This window comes from Rhinolophus ferrumequinum, chromosome 22 (genome assembly GCF_004115265.2).
Source record: "Rhinolophus ferrumequinum isolate MPI-CBG mRhiFer1 chromosome 22, mRhiFer1_v1.p, whole genome shotgun sequence".
Classification (NCBI taxonomy): Eukaryota; Metazoa; Chordata; class Mammalia; order Chiroptera; family Rhinolophidae; genus Rhinolophus; species Rhinolophus ferrumequinum.
The window spans coordinates 8,420,024-8,441,446 of record NC_046305.1 but is presented as its reverse complement, the minus strand read 5'-3'; the positions used below and the strand labels follow the sequence as shown (position 1 = coordinate 8,441,446).

Sequence of the window (21,423 nt, the reverse complement as noted above, 5' to 3'; positions counted from 1 at the left end):
CAGCACTAGGGGGCGCAACTGTAAAACCAACCACTCTCAATGAGCTTAAAGAGAGCCTGCTTCCTTTTCCTGGGGAGTTAAGAAAACTTTTCTCAGGAAGCCAAGTGCTCCCCCAAGTGTAAAAGGATGGGGGGGGCCTCAGATTGTTCACTATTTACACAATGATGATATTTTGTAAATGAAATATTTCGACATACGTACTAACCCAAGTACTCAAAATAGGACAGAAAAATTTGGACTGGGATCATTCTGGAAAAGGGTCCATACGTACGCATATGTGGAAACAAACACACACACATATAGAAGAGTTGGGAATGGAGCTGGAAGGCTCTTGGTATAGACCTAGGGATATAATCTCCTGATTCCACTTCTCTGACCTCAGCCCCCATCTACTTGCATCGAGTGGATCTGCCTTGCCTGGGGGCTGACCACCTGCCCTGCCAATTCCATGTTTTTATTACTATTAAAATTTATTGGGGTGACAATGGTTAATAAAATTACATAGGTTTCAAGTGTACAATCCCATACTACATGATCTATATATCACACTGTCTGTTCACCAAACACCAGGGGTGCCAAAAAAATGTATATATATGGTCAACATTACTCAAGCAGTAGTTCACCATAATCAGAAAGGTCTGGACGCTGATGGTAACTACCTTGAGCACCTCTTGTAATTGCAGAAAACAATCACGACTTGTTATCTTTTGTTATCGGTATATACTGAGTATTACAATTTTAATAGTTTTTTTTTTTTCTTAAAATGTGTATATATTTTTTTGGCACCCTCTGTATACGGTGATGGAAGGAGAACTGACTCTGGGTGGTGAACACACAATTCTGTTTCTTTTAATAGCAATTGCTTTTGGGCCCTATACTCTCAGAGAACCTGTACCTTACACCATTCCAGGGATTCTGCATCCATGGAAAATGAACATTAATCTTCTTGAGTCATTTAGGTGTGAGGAACCATGTACAATGTTGTTACTACTGTGTAGTGAGTGAAAAGAAACAACTGAGTTATGAAGTAGGAAGGTTATTTTTCACAGTCAGATGAAATATATGGCGGCGTAAGGATGCAATTGGATTCCCCAACATCCTACGGGTCATGTGTTTTGTTTGTAGCCACCCATACTTTTGAAACCCATATCTTTTCAAATGAAGGTATTATTAGGTGGGTGCAAAAGTAATTGCGGTTTTTGCCATTATTTTTAACCTTTTAAACCACAATTACTTTTGTACCAACCTAATAAAACACTTCCTTATACAAAAACATAAAGCATCCTCTTAAACTTTGCGGGGAGCCACTGAGGTGTAGAACAGCGTACTCCAGACCAGAAACTAGACGGCTCTGGTTCAGTCCAGTCTTTAACCTCCTGATCCTGGGTAAATTCCCTGAAATTCCCCGAGCGTCAGTTTAATCATTTCTAAAATTGGAATTTGATTGTTGTGAGGAGCAAATAAATGTGTTCCAGAGCTTTGGAAATGCTGAAATGATTATTATTCATGGACATGCTTCCACAAGCATGCTGCCACTAAAACGTTTACCTTGGAGCACGTACACACGTTTGCACACATGTACACACCATAACTCAAATCTCAGAAAGCATATCACAGGCTTAACCTTAACTTCATTGACTTTGACTTCCGTACTGTAATTTTTAGGATTAAAAAACCCCTTGGAATAACTGTAGCATTTTTGACATAGATTTCTTTCTTTCTTTTTTTTTTTTTTTACTGACATAAATTATTTTAATAAATAAATGAAGGAGAAAGGATACAGTTTTTGTACAGAAGAATTCCAAATACTACATGTTGATACGCCTCCCTCCAAGAGTGAAGCTTAATACACGCCCCCTTGAGTGTGAAAGGGATGATTGACTCACTTCCAAAAAAACACAGAAAGGGAAAAAGAGTAAATTTGTTTGTGTGTGTGTGTGTGTGTGGGTGGGTGTGTGTGTTACAGCCTAGTGTAAAATATATTTCTTATATATTTGACATAGATTTCTAATTGAGAGTTCATGGCTGCATTGGACAACAATGGAAGGATGAAAGGGAAATTTATTAGCGCGTAAAGTTATTAGGTTTAGTGTCTGGAAGTGGTTCAGAGAACTAAAATTACACTTAGAACACATGGCTCGGGCTGTTTCTATCACCCCCCACTTTGATGTGTTTTATCCAATTCTCCAATGACTTGGCTACCAAATAGGGCAGAAAATTATATTTAGAAGAGGGGTGTCATCTGGTTCACAATACTAGAAACATTGGGAATGTGAATGGCGTACAGTAGTTCCCCCTTATCCGCGGTTTCGCTTTTCCAGGTTTCAGTTATCCGTGGTCAACTGCGGCCCCAAAATATTAAATAAAAAATTATTGAAGTAAACAATTCACAAGTTTAAAATTGCAATCATTCTGAGTAGTGTGATGAAACCTCACACTGTCCTGCCAGAATGTGAATCATCCCTTTGTCCAGCGTCTGCACAGCTGGAGATGATTTGGCTCTTAGTCACTTAGTAGCAGTCTCTGTGATCAGATCTACTGTGGAGGTATCACCGTGCTTGTGTTCAGTAACCCCTATTTTACTTAAGGGCCCCAAAGTGCAAGAGTAGTGATGCTGGCAATTCGGATATGCCAAGAGAAGCTGTAAAGTGCTTTCTTAAGTGAAAAGGTATGTATGTATGTATGTATAGGAAAAAATATAGTATATATAGGGTTCGGTACTATCCACGGTTTCAGGCATCCACTGGGGTCTTAGAACTTATCCTCTGAGGAAAAGGAGGAACTAGTTTAATGAAAAATTATTTTTATTTTCAGCAGACATTTCATTCTGAAATGCACCTTAGGTGGGTTATTTGTATCAATTTGTCAAGCTTTGGTATCATGGAAATGCTATTTAAGAATATACTCTGACAGAAAAATGGACAAATAGACCCACAAAGTTTTCTCGATTCTTCTGATACTAATTTAATAAGAGCTTTTGGGTGGAAAAGCTTCCTCCCAAAGTGTTGCACTGTACATGTGGGGAACTAAGGGGTCCAATGAATTTAAATGATGGACCCTCAAGACTGGGTTCCCCGGGAAGCAGCCACAGCAGGAGATTAGAAGACCAGAGAAGCCATCAAACGAAGGTCGGGGTGAAAAGGACACTATTACAAAAATGATAACAAGCATCAAAATAATCATTAAGGGAAAATATAAAAACCTTTTTGGGTTGTAATAATAAGTTGTTAAACATGTATCTTATAATTCAGTAATATATCAGGTTGGTGCAAAAGTAATTGCAGTTTTTGCAATGATTTTTAACCTTTTAAACCGCAATTACCTTTGCACCGACCTAATAAAATACATTTTGAATTACTTGTGTGCTGAGGGCTTAATGTTTTTAGCTTCCAAGTTTCCTAAAGGTCTTAATCTGGCCCTGCCTTTGGTACGATGAAAGCTGGGAGCTCAAAGCTCTTTTTTGGGGGATGAATGAGGTATATCACTCCTGGTCTTACCTGCAGTAACCGTTTCTCATTTTTGCATATCTTTTCCCCACTTTTGTCCTCACTTTTTTACTATGATCCTGGAGGAAGATCGACAGATATTTGTATGCAATTTTACAAGGAGGAAATCTGAGATATGAGACCCTTGTCTAGGTTTATATAAATAGGTTAGAAATTAAGACTAGGTCTACATTCTAATCCTGTCTCCTCTCATTCCCCTTGGCCATGACCCCAGGACTCTAAGCTTTAAGAATTTTGGCTGCCCGTTTTAAAATTCGTTTTCTTTTCTGACATTGGTTGTTTTTGAAGGAAAATTGAGGGAAAGATTTATGACCTGGTATAGAAGGAAGATTATTTTTTTAAAAAAGGGATTTAAATCTACTTACAAAAATGTAGATAACACGATCAATGAATCTTTAATAATCACATAATTCCTTAGGGATTATTTTTATAAAACAGAACATAGCTAGTGTGATATAGAAGACAAAGGGGACCTGGATTCGGGCAGTAGCTCATCATTTATATTCTCTGAGCTTTATTTTTCTATATCATCTATATCATGTATATCTATATCTGTATCATCTATATCTCTCTCTATGTATAGAGAGAGATACATATACAGTAAGAGGATTTGACTATATAATCTCCCGGGGTCTTTCTAGTTCTATCAGACTGAATCAGAGATTTACTTTCATGTGATAGTGTGATTTGAACACTCTATGCAAATACCTATTCAATCATGTAAAGGTTTCCTAGTGCTGCCATTAACAAATTACCACAGACTGGGTGCCTTAAAGCAACAGAAATCTATTTCCTCACAGTTTTGGAAGACAGAAGTTCAAAATCAAAGTGTCAGCAGGGCCATGCTCCCTTTGAAGGCTCTAGGGAAGAAGCTTTCCTTGCTTCTTTCTGGTTTCTGGTTGCTCCCAGTAACCTTGGTGTTCCTTGGCTTGTAACCACATCTGCCCAAGCTCTGCTGTCCTCTTCACACAACCATCTTCCCTGTGTGTCTCTGGGTCCCCCTCCTTCTTTCAAGGACACCGGTTATATTGGATTTAGGGCCCGCCCTAATTTAGTGGACCTCATGTTAATTAATTACATCTGCAAAGACCCATTTCTAAAAAAGGTCGCATACTGAGGTTCCAGGTGGATGTGAATTTTGGGGTGACACTATTCAACTCCCTACAAACCACTGATTCCTTTACTTACTCAACAATATTTACGGGGTGTCAGTTAATTGTCAGACACTGAGGAAACAGTGGTGAGGAAGACACAGTCTTCTTGCCCTCCCAGAGTTTCCAACCCAGTGGTTAAAGGAGACAGTTAAAGAAGCAGTAACGTAGTGTGTGATAAATTCTGGATAAGCAGGCAGGGTACAAGTCTTCAGTAAGAGGTCGCACAGAAAGCTATCTACTAGCTTCAGTCCCCAGTTTCTTGATCGCGAGTATAAAGTGAGCATACTTTTTTTTTTGCTTTAGGCACTTTGTTTCTCTTTCGTTCATCAATAAGAAGGCTTTAGTTTAAAATGTCATTGTCATTTTTCTCACTGCCACCACCATCTCCCACTGCTATTCTGTGATGATTTTTACCAGTCACCAGTCTCAGTTCCCATCAGAATAGCCAGGCTGAAGATGATTTAGCTTCATGCAAACAAGGTTAAGAGCTTCAGTGCACAAGCAATATGAGAGATACTCTTGCTTGCTCATTAGCCGTCGGAGGGAGCCACCTGGGCTGGAGGTCTGGGCTTTGTTACAGCAGAAGGGTTTAGTGTGTTGAGAAGATTTTCTGTTCCAAAGGCCTTTGTATCACCCAATCCCTTGGGAGTTCTCTTTTGCGTGTTGTGATTTACCTAATCTCTGATATAGAAGAGCCCTCAGATACTGCTTATTCCTCCATCTGAATTGAGGTCAGACATTGAGATGAGGAAATTGGAAACTGAGGAAGGGAAAGGACTTGTTCTGGCCTAAGACCAGACCCAGTTGTCCCTATTTCCAGCCCAATGCCTTGTCCATGCCACACCGTTGCCTTTCCAAGGCAATAATCCCTCCTTTTTCTACAGCAAATGAGATGGGCAATGAGTGACTTCAAATAGAAAGAGATTGTAATAATTCTGCTCAAGAATGAATGGGACAATTTTTTAAAAAAACCTTGATCAATGTATGGTGTTGGTTAGAGCCAGTGTCAGATATGACGTGACCATGGAGTCAGTAGCTAAGGTCTGGGCACAATCTAAGCAGCTAACATTTAGTGTTAGCTCAGCAAACATTTATGTACTGAATGCCATTGCATTTGAGGCAGGGTAAGAGTCACAATAATGCAGTGGGTACATTGTCAACTGCCCCTGCCAGTTGCCTAGAGACTAAGCTGTTCCAAGGCTGTTGTGGTGGACACTCACCCAGTCACCAAGCTGCGGAAGTGAGTTCTTCACACTGTTGTGGCAGACGCCTCTGTCAGTGTACTTTGAGGACTTCCCTAATTCATGTGGAGAGGGAAACCCACAGATAGGAAAATCTTCCCCTTAAAGATATAAAAAGTTGCTTGCCTTAGGTCAGTCACATAATTTGGAAGGTGTGCTCACGTCACCTAGATGCTTTTGGTTCATTTGGTTGTTTACCTGAATACCTGAGATTCCTCTTAGGAATCTAATCGTTGCTAAGCATTTGGGACATTAAAACCACAGTTCTTGTTCTTTAAGGTTAGAGGAAAAGTTCAGCAAAAGAGGCCTCTCTGAGGGCTAGCCATTGCTAAGTAAAGTTGACAAGAAGAGCGGAAATGATTAGAGAGAGGAGGCTATGTTAGGATATCGCATGGACCATACAGTAGAGAAGAGAGTGAAGGTTCAGCAAAAAGGTGTTGGCAGCCATGGTGAAAGGTGGGGAAGGACAAAGAGACAATTTTTGGGATGTCAATTAAAGTAGCTTTTCTTGCTGTTCATGAAATCCCAATAGACTCTTAAATCAACAAGGTTTTCAAAGCCACACATCTTCTTCTCTAAGAAATGTCACGTTGGGATAAAGTTTTCTGACTATGGAAGACTCTTACCAAAGAACCAGTTTTTTGCCTATTTTGCCTATTCCTTTCTCGGAGTGGCGTTCTGAACTTCCCTGATCAGAAGTGAAGGCCCCTCTCCTGGTAAGGAGGGTACTCACACTGAGGATACATGGACCCCCCAGGATGAGTGTCTGAGGGATACTCACACTGAAGGTACTCACACTGAGGGTACTCACACTGAGGGTACTCACACTGAGGGTACTCACACTGAGGACCCCCCAGGATGAGTGTCTACCTCCCCAACCTACTGTGATGGCTAAGCACAGAAAATTCTATCCTCCTCTTCAGAGGCTCCTTGAGATACAACCAGAGAGCGTGTGAGGTTGTGCTTTTGTGATCCCCCAGGTCTCCTCTGATTGGCATGAAGCCCAAGGTTGGGACAGGAGAGGTTCACACCCCAGTGGAGGTGGTATGATGAGCTGGGGAGTCCCCATCACAGATCTGTTTCACCACCATCTTCCACTGACTCACACCCCACCTCATTCCTACCTAGGATCTTGATTGTAGCCTTGTCTCAGGTGAGGAAGGGCAAGGCCCACACAGTGAATGCAGAGACCTCTTCCTGGTTTCATACTTGTTGGGTCTCGTTCTCTCCTGCCACAGATACCCCTCTCCAGGACAAAAAAATGTCAAACGAGTATAAGGTTGTCAGCCTCATGCCACAACCCAGTAAATCAAAATTAGAAACTCACTCTCTCCAAAGATGATTTCATGAAGCAAGCATCACCTTTTTGGGAACATGATACAGACTGCTAGGTAAATGGTAGACATCAGACATTTCCCATCTATGTGCTCAAGGTGATGAGAGAGGCCAGGAAAGGACCTAAGTCTGACTCTTCTTGGCAGCACCTGCTTGCTGCCTACTTTGTACTTGTCCCCCTGCTGCCCCTTGCCAGGTCAGTTGTACTCGACCCAAGCCCAGCTAAAGGTTTTGCCAAATTGCACTACACAGACAAGTTTGTAGGGTTGGCCGAGGACATCTTTTCTGGGCAACTTCTGGATATTTTGAGATATATCTGAATATTTTAACAACTGTCTAAAACCTAGTATTTTAATCTAGTTCAGTATTGATGATGAAAATAATTCAAAATAATCTTGGACTCTCAGACAAATGCTTTCATTAGGGTAAATATCAGAAGATATTTATTTTATCCACATGCACAAACATGGTCCTTTTTATATCAAGAAAAGCAAAATCCTGAGATCTTCTCCAGGAGATCTAAGAAAATCTCCTAACTAAGAAAATGGGCAATATCAAAGGTCCCAGAGGATTTCCATGTAAGGAAAAGCTACAGAATAAAGCTTCTTCAATCTGGCAAAGGTGAAAGGCAAACATCTGTCAGTCTATATGCCAGAATCAAAGTACAGCCCTGAAGTCTGAATGAGATGGTCTCAGAAGCATGAGTGTACGAGAAGTCATCTTCTAGTTGAAACTTATATTTTACAGATGAAGAAATTGAGGCTCCCAGAAATGAAGGGTTTCAACTGTGGCTCTCCATCTGGTACAATTTTTATTAAGCCATGTGAATAGTTATTTTTCTCCCCATTCAAATTCGGAGTGAGGAGACACTGCCATGAGGATTTCATTACTGTTTCATTCCATTTCCACGTAGGAATGGCTATCCCTCAGAGAAGCCTCTTCAGTGCCAAGCTTGGAGGACAGAAGTTGCCACACACAGAAGACTGACAAAGACGTAGTCTCACCATGACCACATGACCACATCATGAGAGCACACAGGGAGAGCCCAGAGTTCAGGCTTCCCTCCTGGGTTTGAGGGCTGTCGTAAGTGAAGCCAAGAAACCAGGAACAACAGAGTCCCCAGAGACGGAGGGACATTCTTGGTGGATAGGACAAGGGAAGCAAGGATTTTTGAATGCTTACCATGCACCAAGTAAACTGCTGGGTGCTTTCACATTTGTTATCTTATTTAAACTTCACAGTCATCTTCTGGAACATTCCAATAACAGTATGCCTTATTTTCACAGGCCTGAAAGCTAAAGCTCAGAAATGGCAGATAACATTTCCAATTTCACAAAACTAGAGAAGTCATAATTTGAATTGAATCTGACTCTCAAGCCTGTGCAGTCTGCCTCATCCTACCGGGCTCAAGGGCAAAGAGATGAAAGAAAATGGTTGGCTAGAGCATAAGACACAGAAAGAATATGTGTGGCAAGAAAGCTTGACAAGGGTGTTGGAGCCGGGTGATGGAGGACCTTTCATTAGGCACTGTGGGGAGCCTCTGAGCAGTGGGGTTAGGCACCATGAAGTAACCAGGTATGGAGGATGAGGAGAAAAGTTGTGGCAGGGCAGGGAGCGAGAGGAAGGACCATTTATTTTATTTCACAGCATTGCTTAGACTTGACGACTAGCTAGAGACTTCTGAGAATGTCCACATGTCTAATGCTGGGTAACCTTTAGGAAAAGGAAGAGAAAACCTCAGCCTGGAGTTCCAGTAGATCTACCCCAGAGAGGAAGTGCTTTCCTTGCTGCCTCTCAGTGTTTTGGTCTCAGAGAATGTTCTCCAGGTCACTAACACCCTTATTTCATTTGAACTGCAAAAACCATTTGGAGATTTTGCAAAGTGAGTCAAACCATCCAATCACGAGGGCTTTTTAGATCAGAGAGCTTGTCTGGGGGCAGGGGGGAGGAAGCTTCATTTTTTGCCTCTTTTATTAACATTGACTTAGCGTTGCAACTTCCAAAATCTGGATCACGTATAGTTAGTGCTGAAAGGGATGCCGGTGCTCTCCCAGTCATTCTTAAACATGAGAAAACCACTGTCTACAGAAGTTACGGAACTTGCTTAAGATGACACTGTCTCCGCCTGGCTGCCAGGAGAACCCAGGTTGCTGCCTGCAGAGCCCTGCGCTTCCCCACAGGCTGCTGCTGACTTTCACAAGGCGGACATTCTATGCCGGGACCAAGCAGCTCAGAGAGCAGTGGGGGCCTTTACTTTCCCTGGGGATTCAGGGGCGAGAGTAGAGAGGCCTTCCTCCTGAGCTTTGCATACAGGACACCAATTCAGCACTAACTGTTCACAGAAGGGAGAGAGAGCCACCACTGAGTTAACTGAGGTCAACACTGCTGTCTACACACTCCCCACTGAAGTGGCAGGCCTCAGAAAGGCTCTCCTTCTTTCCTCTGCTGCCTGTTGGTTTCCGCTTCGTAAGGCTTGTGATTTCACTTCTAAGGGAAGTCAGGGGTTCCTTGTCTGCGTGGGCAGTCGTCCGTGGAATCCACTTGACAACAGGTGCCACTGTGCCAGGAGAATGGGAGGCAGGGATTCCACACCCCAGGGCATAAAAACAAATCCCTTCCCACACCTTCCATCAGGACATCTCACCCAAAAAAATCCTGTGGGAAGAGCTGTTGTTCTTGGCAGGCTCAATAGGCAGGGTTTTTTTTTGTTTTGTTTCGTTTTTCTTTTTTTTTCCCCATCTCCTTTTTTTCGTAGGTAATATAAGCATATGGTACAAAATTTTAAAAATATACAAAAGTAGACTATGAAAAGTGAGGGTCCCTCCCACTCTTGACTTCAGGCTTTCAATTCTTTTCTCCAGAGGCAGCACTTGCAACCAGTTTTTTAGTGTATTCTTTCCGATAGATTCAATGCCAATACAAACATTTATTATTTTTTAACACGATAGTAATATGCTTTACACATGATTCTGCCTTTTGCTTTTTCACTTCATATAGTTTGGGTTTTGCTCCATGTTGAACTTTTTTGTTCTTTTAACTACCAAATTACTATGGACATTTTATCTACTAAGCTTCCTCTCTTTATTGTTTTACTTTTTTCTTGCTGTTGAATACTCTGGGTTCAAGTTAGGTTTTTCGGGCTGTTAAAGGAAGGGGAAAACCCAGCACAGAAAAAAACTACACTCAAAATCTACTGAACTCTGAAGGATTAGACCAGTTTTTATTGCCTGTATGCCATGAAAGTAAAGCAATCATACTCCTGCACTACAGTGAAAGAGCAAGCAGCGTGAAGCATCCAGAATGCACTCCCAGTGCATTGTGGGAGTCTGTGGCGATGATGGATGGATCGGTCACAGCCTTTTCCACGAGGGGATCTCTGACTGAATGCATTTCTTACAAGATGACTATTACATGCTCTGTTCTCTAAAATGGGAAATTGGGGCTCAGGGCGCCAAAACACTATACCAAACAAGAGTTCGGCAAAAACGAGGATAGATCTTAGATGCTTGCACAAAAGAGCAGAATACGCCTGACTTATCTTAAGAGATGTTACAGAAAAGCAAGGGGGGCAGGTAGGAAATCTGGGTCTAATATTTATAGAAAAACAGCAAGTCTTGTCAAGTTGCTCCCTCTACAGGCTACTACATTTCTGTTTCACAGGATGACTTGTCAATTGCATTTGTTCACTTTTTGTGTCCTAAAAATATATCCATGTTTTGTCTTTCAGGTGACATCTCCGTACCACGCGAATATCAGAACACAATTTACCAGTAAGTACTGTCAAAAGTTTAATTGATTTATATTTTTAAAAGAGTCTTCTCTTCAGTCTCTTAATTTCCTCCAGAATACAAGATCCCTCCCTTTCCTAGGAATCATTAAATCCTGTAATCGCTAAAGGTTACATATTGTTTTAATTAGGGACAAAGAAGGAGGGTATAAAGAAGAAAAGGGGGGTAAGTAAATACCAAACCAATGCTTGTCACTGTTTTAATTACTTTGTATGACTCACTCAATCTTCCGAGGAACCCTTTCAGTAGGAATTATTCTCATATTTTAGGTATGGAAATGAAGGCTTTACGAGTCTGTCTGACTGTAGGGCACGTCATTTCCCACTAATTCTATTGTGTTTCCTCGAAAATAAGACCTAGCCGGACCATCAGCTCTAATGCGTCTTTTGGAGCAAAAATTAATGTAAGACCCGGTCGTATTTTAATAAAACACCTGGTATAATATATAATATAATATAATATAATATAATATAATATAATATAATATAATATAATATAATATGATGTAACATGATATTACGTTGGTACAAAAGTAATTGTGGTTTTACTTATTTTTAATCTTTTAAACCGCAATTACTTTTGCACCAACTTAATAATACCAGGTCTTATATTAATTTTTGTTCCAAAAGATGCATTAGAGTTGATGGTCCGGCTAGGTCTTATTTTCGGGGAAACACGGTAGTACAGCACAAGATTTCACCTTCATGAAAGTTGGAGGAGGCCCCTGATATGAAGGCAAGGTGACACTTTATCTGTCATGAGACGAGGATTTCCATCCATGGTTAACACTACAACAGCCACCAGTCGTTTCTCCAGGGCCACTCATTTGTTTAGTAAGTTCTGAGCCTGACAGGAAGTATATGTTGCCCTCGTAAGTGGTCCTCCTTTTCAATTCAAAGTCTGTCCCCTGGGTCTGGTACAAAGCAAGAATGACTGAATTGTGTCCGGCAGTGGGGACCTACTCTTTCCTGTCACTAAGGGACACGGGCCAGAGTGGGGAGTCTGAGATGTGGTTGCTTGGCCATTCAAGATGATGTAGGGCGTGAATGGAAATAAAAGAAAGTCAGGCTTTTTGGCTGATACTTGGAATGGCTCCACACAAGGGTCTCAAAGCCACCTCAAAGAGTCTCTGTGTCCTCCTCCTCTGCCTCCTTTTCCTTCTTTTGTGGCAGCAACTCTTCCCAAAGAATCTTCCAGGAAAAACTAGCAACAAAAACGTAGAAGGGAAAAGCAGGTCTGCGGTCAGGTCTGTGGTCTTGAGCTCGTCCACTTGCTTCCTACTGAGCAGAACTTGAGCCCACAGACATTCTGTGTACAGTGGTGTCATGAAGCCACTATGTTTAAGTGACTATGAGCAAAGGCCAGTAAACGCTGTCGTGTAAATGTCCAATGCCTGGGGTATGTTAAAAATTTGCATTTCATGGTCAGGGGGAGAGAGAATAGGGAAGAGTTCAAGGCAATTTTAGGTGGTGTTTGGGACTGGGCAAGGGGCATTCCCACCACCCTTTGCACTAGTCTAGCCTTTGATCCCGAAAGGAAGCACTGAAGTTGCCAACCCCTCCTGGTTTTGAAAATCAGGGAAATCTCCAAGCTCCATTTCCTGCCATATGTCTGCTGTGACAAGTGCCATTTGCTATCATCTGTCAGCTTTTGAATCGCAGCCCCCTCAGAAACTCTCTTGGCTACGGGTAGAACCTCTACTTCCTCTTCCGTCCCACAGGTAAAGCAGAGTCCAGCCCTCACGGGGAAACACAGTGCTCTCTTCCTCTCATTCTTCTCAACATCTCTCCCTGTCACTTTTCTTCATTTGTTTTGGATGTATTGGAAGGTTGTTGCCCGAAGCTGTGCTAAGGAATCATTCTTTTCTTTTCCCCCTTCTTTTTAGGGTGTGACAAAGAGAAATGCTTCATTGTCACACACCCAAACAAGGAGCAAACCATGAAGGTGCAAAACAACTCAATCATCATCAACTGTGATGGATTCTATCTCATCTCCCTGAAGGGCTATTTCACCCAGGAGATCAACCTCAACTTTCATTACCGGAAGAATCGGGAGCCCCTCTTCTCCCTGAGCAAGGTCAAATTTGTCAACTACATCACCGTGGCCTATCTGCGCTACAAGGACAAAGTCTCTTTGAATGTGACCACTAACAATACCTCCTGGGAAGACACCCAGGTGAACGGTGGGGAATTGATTCTCATCCATCAAAATCCTGGTGGATTCTGTGTCTACTGAGGACCTGATGGCCACACCTAAGCCAGGCACCAAGTATGAATGCCAGACTGGGGGTGGACAGGACACAGATTCTTCCTTGGGGGTGGAGAACTTGCACCAGCTCAGCCCCCGTAGATGGTCACACAGGATATGACCAGAAGAAGATTCCCCCACCCCCACTCAGGGATATTTAAAACTTATTTTACATATCATTTAACTTTATTTATCCTCATGTCTTCTAAATCACCTAGCCCTTATCTCTCATAATTGCCTCAAGCCTATAAGGATAAATGAGTACCTACGTGCCTCTTCCTTAAGCCACATTGTTTCTATTGGTCAGGAAATTGTCATAATAAACTTTCTTTATTGAAAAAGACACTGAACTTCCATTTGCTGAAAATGTGACATCTGGCATTGTCAAACTGAAGAGGACCAAGGAGAGGGATTATGAATCTGCCAAAGTGCCAAAGGTGGTGTGGACCTACGCCAAAGCTGCCTCTCCAAGATGGAACTCATTGCAGTTTGCATGCTGCCTAAATACCTCTCATTTGGTGAAGTTCAAAAGGAAAATCAACTTGTGAACAGCTCTCTGGACTTGATAAAGATAGGCGGCTAAGGAATACTCTGGGCTCTGTCTGGGCTTTTTCCTTTACCACTTTGCTTTCCCAAGCAAATATTCTTAGTCGAAATTTGCCCTCAAAAAAACATCCCGGGGATGTGATGCTATGAAAAATCTACTCGGTGATTTGACGAAACTTGTAACAGAGGTTTTTCTAAATTGGGAAAGTGAGAGAATTATCTTGAGCACACAGGAGAGCAGTGAAACAGGACCTCTTAGGGTAAAAGTCAGTAAGAATTTACAGTCTGGGAAGGAAAACATTCTTTGCCATTGATAGGCAAATGTTCAAAAGTGCACCCTCCTGCTAATGCTAATCCATACTCAACCCCATGTCTTGGACACGTACACCATCATGTTGCTAGTTTCACAAATGAAGCAATTCTGTTATCAAATGCAACCTCATGGCAAAAGTCATCGAGAACCTATGGTATCTTATGAAAAACAATGATCTCTGTCTAGAAACCATACTTGAGACTAGAAGGACCCATAATCAGCCAATGCCAAGGCTTTCAAGGGAAGAAGATCCCCTGACATTTAAATGTCCCTCTTGAGACATCAGACTTACGGCTTTGTAGACGAATATGATTTTTTCGTAAGTCAAATTTCTAGATGATTTGTAGGTTCTCAAAGTTTTGATAAAAACTTTTTTCATGGTAGCCAGAGTTTCCCTGCTCTTTTAAATAGAGAGCACAACATAGCACAGACTTTTTCTGGATGATTCTGTGCCATCACAGTGATTGCCCTGTGCTCTGATACAGTGACATCTTTAGAATCTCCAGAAAAACGGAAGGCAGTTTGTCCCCACACTAAATGGTCTCAGTCACATTTGGATTTGTTTTTCTACCATTGTTTCCCATCTCCTCCTTTGTGTCTGTCTGTCTCCAACGATATTCCCGCCCTTCCGTTTCAATCTGTTGTGGAGACATAAATAAATGCTAAGTACAAGGAAGGTAATTAAGAGAAATTGTGCATAAGGAAAGAGTAACCGAGCTCTAAATGATGGCCAAGGCACTCACGTGATCATGATCCCAACCACAGGGAAACATTTATGGAGGGAAACATTTGCGGACCAGGCATTGGGCTAATGGTGTTACATGAAGTGTTCTGAGAAAGATATTCTGTAAATCTGTCTTGACTACTCAGAGGATTTAAATATGAATGTGTGTGTGTGTGTGTGTGTGTGTGTGTGTGTACATACGTGCGTGTACTTTTTGTTGTTGACTATGGTCTGCAAAGTTGATGTTACTCAATGAGTGATATCTAATAAGTAGATGTTTATGACTATAGATAATATTTAAGAAAACGTATGTTTACTTTTTTAAAACGTATGTGACTTTTTTAAGTTTGGAATCCCCGACCGTATTTTACCTGGACACGCACATTCCAGGCTTAAGCATAACTGTGCTGTTGCTTGTCTTTGGTGTCATGGCCCTTCCTCACAGGTGGCCACACCCGTTGGGTACCCATGGCCTACTCTTCCCAGGATGGCTGCCTTCAGCTATACGGAAAACTGTTTCTGCCATGCACCAGCCTCACTCCCCCGCCTTCTACCCATCAAAATACGCATGTGCCCTTTAAGTCATTCCTTCCAAGGGATATTAACTTTTCTCTGTACACAACGGAGTTCTGTGGAAAGAGAACTGATTGAGAAGTCAGGAGACTGGAATTCGGATTTTGACTCAGTCACTAATTACTCAACTAACTTTGGGCAAATCCCCATTTTTCAATCCTGCTATCTACTCTTGTTAAATGATCACATTAGAATCTTAGGTTCACAGTGCTAATGGTGTAGGTACATACCAAGTGTCTGGTGTATTGGTTGCTATGAGTCAAGATGTTTATCCTTCTCTTTTACTATATGGAACTTTTATTGTTTTTTTTCTTGGACAAGCTAACAATCTTCCCTCGGCCTTCTTGGTGAGTCAAGCGCAGTTACCCGTTGTTACTTAGTGACTATCTATTTAGGGAATGGTTTAAGGGGTTCCTATCTTGATCTAAATCATAATTTGTTCTTAAGCATACTGGTCAGGTCCCTTATTTTAAGCCCTAATTTTGTATTTAGTGCTCTCCTGGCTCTCAAAGAGTATTAATATTGATATTAATAATATAGCTAATAATAATATTGATATTTACATGGAAACAAATAAAAGATCTCAGAATTCACTACTGGTTAGAGTGTTGGAGTTTTTATTTATCTTTCTCTTCCTTTCCTTGTTATGATCAGCTAATCCCCTGATGAGGGCAAGCTTTCGGATTTCCTATCTGCCTCTAATTTCAGCCATCAGAACGACGTCCCTCACACCTGTTAGAATGAGTATCATCAAAAAGACAAATGTAATAACAAGTGTTGAGGCTGTGGAGAAAAAGGAACCCTCACACACTGCTGGTAGGAATGTAAGTTGGTTCAGTCACTATGGAAAACAGTATGAAGGTTCCTCAAAAAATTAAGAATAGAATTACCATATGACCCAGCAATGTCTCTCCTGGGTATCTGCCCAAAACATCTGAAAACATTTATCTGTAACGATATATGTACCCCGATGTTCATTGTAGATTTATTTACGGTGCCCAAGACATAAATACAACCAAAGTGTCCTTTGATAGATGATTGGATGAAAAAGATATGGTACATATACACAATGGGATATTACTTGGCTGAAATACTGCCATTGTGACAACATGGATGGATCTTGAGATTATCATGCTAAACAAAATAAGTCAGACAGAAAAAAGTCGAGAATCATATGACTTCACTCATATATAGAATATAAAACTGAAAGGAACGAAGGAACAAGACACACAAAGAAACAAAGACTCATAGACACAGACAACAGTTTAGTGATTACCAGGTGGTAAGGGGGGAGGGGGGTAGGAGATGAGGGTAAAGGGGATCAAATATGTGGTGATGGAAGGTGAACTGACCTTGGGAGGCAAACACACAATGTGAAATATATAGATGATGTTTTATATAAATGTACAATTGAAACCTGTATAATTTTAATAATGAATGTCACCACAATAAATTTAATTTTAAAAAAGTTGCAAAAAAAAAAAAATCCCACAAAAAACCCCCAAAAGAACTACATCCAGTGAACGGTTATGCTGCCAAACTCCATCTTTGCTTTTGGGAAGACATTTACTGGAAGTCCTCGGAGCTCCTCTTTATGGTTCAAGAGGCTGATTCAAATAGAATTCTACTACTACCGTGTTTCCCCCAAAATAAGACCTAGCCGGACAATCAGCTCTAATGCGTCTTTTGGAGCAAAAATTAATATAAGACCCAGTATTTTATATTATATTATATTATATTATATTATATTATATTATATTATATTATATTATATTATATTATATTATATTATACCAGGTCTTATATTAAAATAAGACCGGGTCTTATATTAATTTTTGCTCCAAAAGACGCATTACAGCTGATTGTCTGGCTAGGTCTTATTTTCGGGGAAACACGGTATGCACTGTTCTTCTTTCCCTCAGGAATTCTTGCCTCATTTCTAATCCCAGAATTATCTCTTTGAGTATAATCTCCCCTCTCCTTACTACTAATTACATCTGTAGTCTCAGGGAGAGTCCCAGCTCCTAGTAACGGGTTTGCGTGCAGTCGGCCACCGTGACCCCTGGGCCACCTGTGATGGTGTTGATGCCTCTCTCCTCCTGGAGATGTGCTGTTCCCCTGGCTTCTTGGACCTCAGCTCTTTCTGGTCCTCTTTTTCTGGCTCTGTTCTCTGCCTTTCCCGGTCTCCTTCACCCCTCCTCTATCTCTGCCCTCCTGTTTAATGCTGGTGTTGGTGAGGGCTCCATCCTCGGCCCTCTTCTTTCTCTACACCACAGGTACAATCTGGCAGCCAACAAGCCACAATACGGTCTGTGCATGTGTTCAATGTGTTTGATCCATTGAATTTAGTTGTCACAATTTAAACATCGGGAAATTTCTGTCTTCTTTTGACAAAACAAAACAAAATAGGAGACCTAGTGATGCTGGGCCCAATTTTGGAATGGCAGCCATCATCTCAAGCAGAGCAGCAGCCTCCCTCTTGGGAGCACCCTCGATTTCCCCAGACTTCCCTCCATTCATACAATGTGCAATACACTTATACCAACTCACTTCACTCATTTGCTGCCTGGCCATGGGGCATTTGAGTTGTGATCTCTGATCTATATACTTGCCCATTTCATTGATGCTTAGGCTTCAGCAACTGCTCAAACACCAGTGATATCTAAACCACCCGTTAGCTCAGATGTCTTCTACTCTGGTGTCACACTTATTGTAATCATCTGCGTTACTAGTAATAAAATGACATTTATTGAGTACTTATGACACACCAGGCATCATAGTAGCCATTTTATATGAATTGTTTAATTCTACCTTTCTAACAAGTCTTTGAGGTAGGTATTATTATTCCTATTTTGCATATGAGAACCAGAGACTCTAAGAGGTCATTTGCCCGAAGCCATGCAGCTAACAAGTGCTGGAGCTCAGATTCAAGACCAGGGACAGTTGACACCAAACACCATGCTCTTAAGCACAGATGCCCTGCCTCTGGGCAGCTCCATGTGGATGTAACAGGCACCTTTACACAGGGTGACCGCCCTCTTCCTTGCCAAGCTCCTCTCTCCTCTTGGTTCATAAGGTTGATCGGAGGCACCATAATCATCTGGGAAGCCAGAAGCCCCACTGTCATCCTACTTTCTTCCCTCACCCTGTCCCCACCCATGCACCTGTGGACTGTGGCTTCTCCTTATTAACTCCCTTTGAGACTGTTGCAATAACTTCCCACATGCCTGAATGAGTCCTGGTTGGATTAAGTAGATGGTTTACCCTCGTTCAATGAATAAATGAAATGGACAAACAAAATAAAGCAGGGTGCCATGGCGGAATGATCATGGTATATGGAGCCTAGTTTTAAATCTTGACTCTGTCTTTCCCTAGCTGGGTGACCTTGGCAATTTTCTTTCCTTCCTTCCTTCCTTCCTTCCTTCCTTCCTTCCTTCCTTCCTTCCTTCCTTCCTTCCTTCCTGACTTCCTTTCCTTCCTTCCTTCTTTCCTTCCCTTCCTTTCCTTCCTCCCTAAACCATTCTAAATCTTTCCTTTATCTGTAAAGTGGGGATGTCTATATGCCTTTTGGGTTATTGTGAACAGAAGAGTACTTAGTATATTGCCTGGTTTTAACACCTAGGAATTATTAACTTACAAAGTCACTTACTCCACAAGGCAGGAAGTGCCAAATGAATAACAGAATTATGGGGGTTTGGGGATGGAGAGAACACTGAAGCATAATGGAAGAGCTTAGCAGGACTTAGACTGGAGGAGAAGAGGAAAGGATAGCATAGCAGTGGAAGAACGGTTGTGCAAAACCTGAGGGCGTTTTCTGAGAACAAAAAGCTGTGCTTATGGCACTCACTCACTCTTTCCTTTATTTGAGCACATTCTCCTTCCTGAGACAGGAATTTGCGTTTGGTTATGGTTTGAGACAAGCATTAATGGGTAGTTTGAGAACAAAATATTGGAGGCATTAAAGACCCAGATAAGAATTTTGGGTGTGTCCTGCAAAGGGTGACATTGAAGGTTTCTGAATAAGGAGAATTTATTATTTGGGGAAAGAGCCTAATTTCTTGTTGATATCACTTTTCATTTTGACCCAGTTCATATGAATGTCTTACTTTCTGTCAGTTGAACAAAAGCTTCAAATTACTTTTACTAGAAGAAAATCAAAAAAGGGACTGTCATCAGAACCCAGTTTTTGATACTTTTGGCAAAAGATATACAGAGAGCTTCTTATTAAATTCATAGTGAAAGTTTAATAAGACCACATTGGGTAGTTTTTAAATATTCATTAGATTTTTTTTTAAAAGATAGTATTTTAAAATATCAGTCTAAGATTCTGTGAGCACTAAGAAAAAAAAAAGTCCTTGAGGATTTCAATCACTCTGCACATTTATTTGTTTATGACTTAAATATATCCTGTTTCTAAAATTAAGTTTTTTGGCAGTGATTTGGAATTGCATATCTATCTATCTATCTATCTATCTATCTATCTATCTATCTATCTATCTATCTATCATCTACCATCTAGCTACAATTTGCTTTTCCCTATGGAAGCCTTCATCACAGAGCATGTGTGTGGCCCGGAACCATCCATAATAGCATTCTAACTAGACATGGTGGCTGTTATAGCCACTCATTCAATCCAGGGGCTCAAGACATGAAATAATATTGTTAAAATTTAAATGTAAATGTTACTTAGAGAGCTGATACACATGGAGCCTAGCAAAGCTTTACTACCACCATTTCCGCCCAACAAAAAGCTGGTCAGACGGTTCATTCTAATCTTGAGGACATGGGATGTAATGCCCTTTAGTTCTGACTGATGCCTGGGGCACACCGGGGTAGCATTCAATCCAGAAGCTGGCAGGGAGTTGCCTCAGGAAGAGGACGTTGGGTTTCCAGGGGATTCTACCATTCTGCCACAGCCCTTGGGAAAGCTGGAGCCACTCTGTCTGCCCTGGTTAAACATGGGCTTGGACCAGTACTTTAGTTAATGGAAGTGGGATACTTTGTTCATCTTCCTATGGCCTGTATGGGGAAGGGAACTGAGGGATGCTAGGAGCTGAAACAAAAAATGTTAGCATTTGGGTTTCTTTGGAGTCATGCCAAGGCTGAGCAAATAGTTTTGTTTTCATATACATTCTCTTTATTGCTAATGGATACAAAAGACCTTTCATTTTCCTCCTGATTTATGCGGTCTTGACCTTCTTTGGTTTTTGAGGTTTGAGGTTAAAAGAAGAAGAACAATAACAAAAAAAAAAAGTAATCAACAGGAAGACCCAATATTGTGGAAATATAAGCAGGAAGTAATCTCTACAGGTCATTTAGGTCCAGCTCTCTACTTTTATTTAGTACACATTATTTTTTTGGATATGACAATCTTTATCCTCCCCTTATAATCAGATTTACGAGGTAACAGGCCACAACCTTTTGACCATTTCTTAAGGCAACTTGAACCTTTCAATTTATAAAAATCTCACTCATTCTTATAAATCAAGCAATAGTCAGGTAGTCAACATAAATTTGTTCTACTCCTCCTATATGCCAGGCATTGTGCTAGGCACTTAGTGAGACTTTTTTTTTCCTCATGAAAAATGAAAATGAGCTGTTATTCTTGATCTTCTTTTACTCTCAAACCCCAAATACTTGCTACTATTATGTCTATTGTCCATTCCACCTCTAAGACACATGCACTTCAAAAACCTATTCAATCAATAAAAAGCACTGAAAATGTGCCATATTATTTTTATATTTTTCATCAATACTATTTCTATCCCCTTAATCATGTTCATATTATTTTAAACACTTGAAAATTGATGCAAACACAGTTCTTTTAGGTGAATAATGAATTACTTACATTCCATTTACAGTTAAATCCCATTTTGTTAGAAGTCAAATGTACAGCATTTTTTAAAAAATCTCCCATGGGAAAGTCCAAAATAATTTTGTCTATGCATTTTCGTTCTTAGAGTACTAAATAAGATACTCTTAGAGGAATTCATAAG

General features: G+C 41.0%; 1 protein-coding gene across 1 annotated transcript in view; it reads left to right on the top strand.

The window, feature by feature from the left end:
• The window catches only part of TNFSF4 (TNF superfamily member 4), a 36,477-nt gene extending 22,924 nt beyond the window's left edge, over positions 1-13,553 (top strand). Inside the window, exons 4-5 of the mRNA XM_033093145.1 lie at positions 10,964-11,006; positions 12,910-13,553. Coding sequence (XP_032949036.1) covers positions 10,964-11,006; positions 12,910-13,259 — 393 coding nt within the window. The 3' untranslated portion in view covers positions 13,260-13,553. The remainder of the gene's footprint in view (positions 1-10,963; positions 11,007-12,909) is intronic.
• The last annotated feature ends 7,870 nt before the right edge of the window (positions 13,554-21,423 follow it).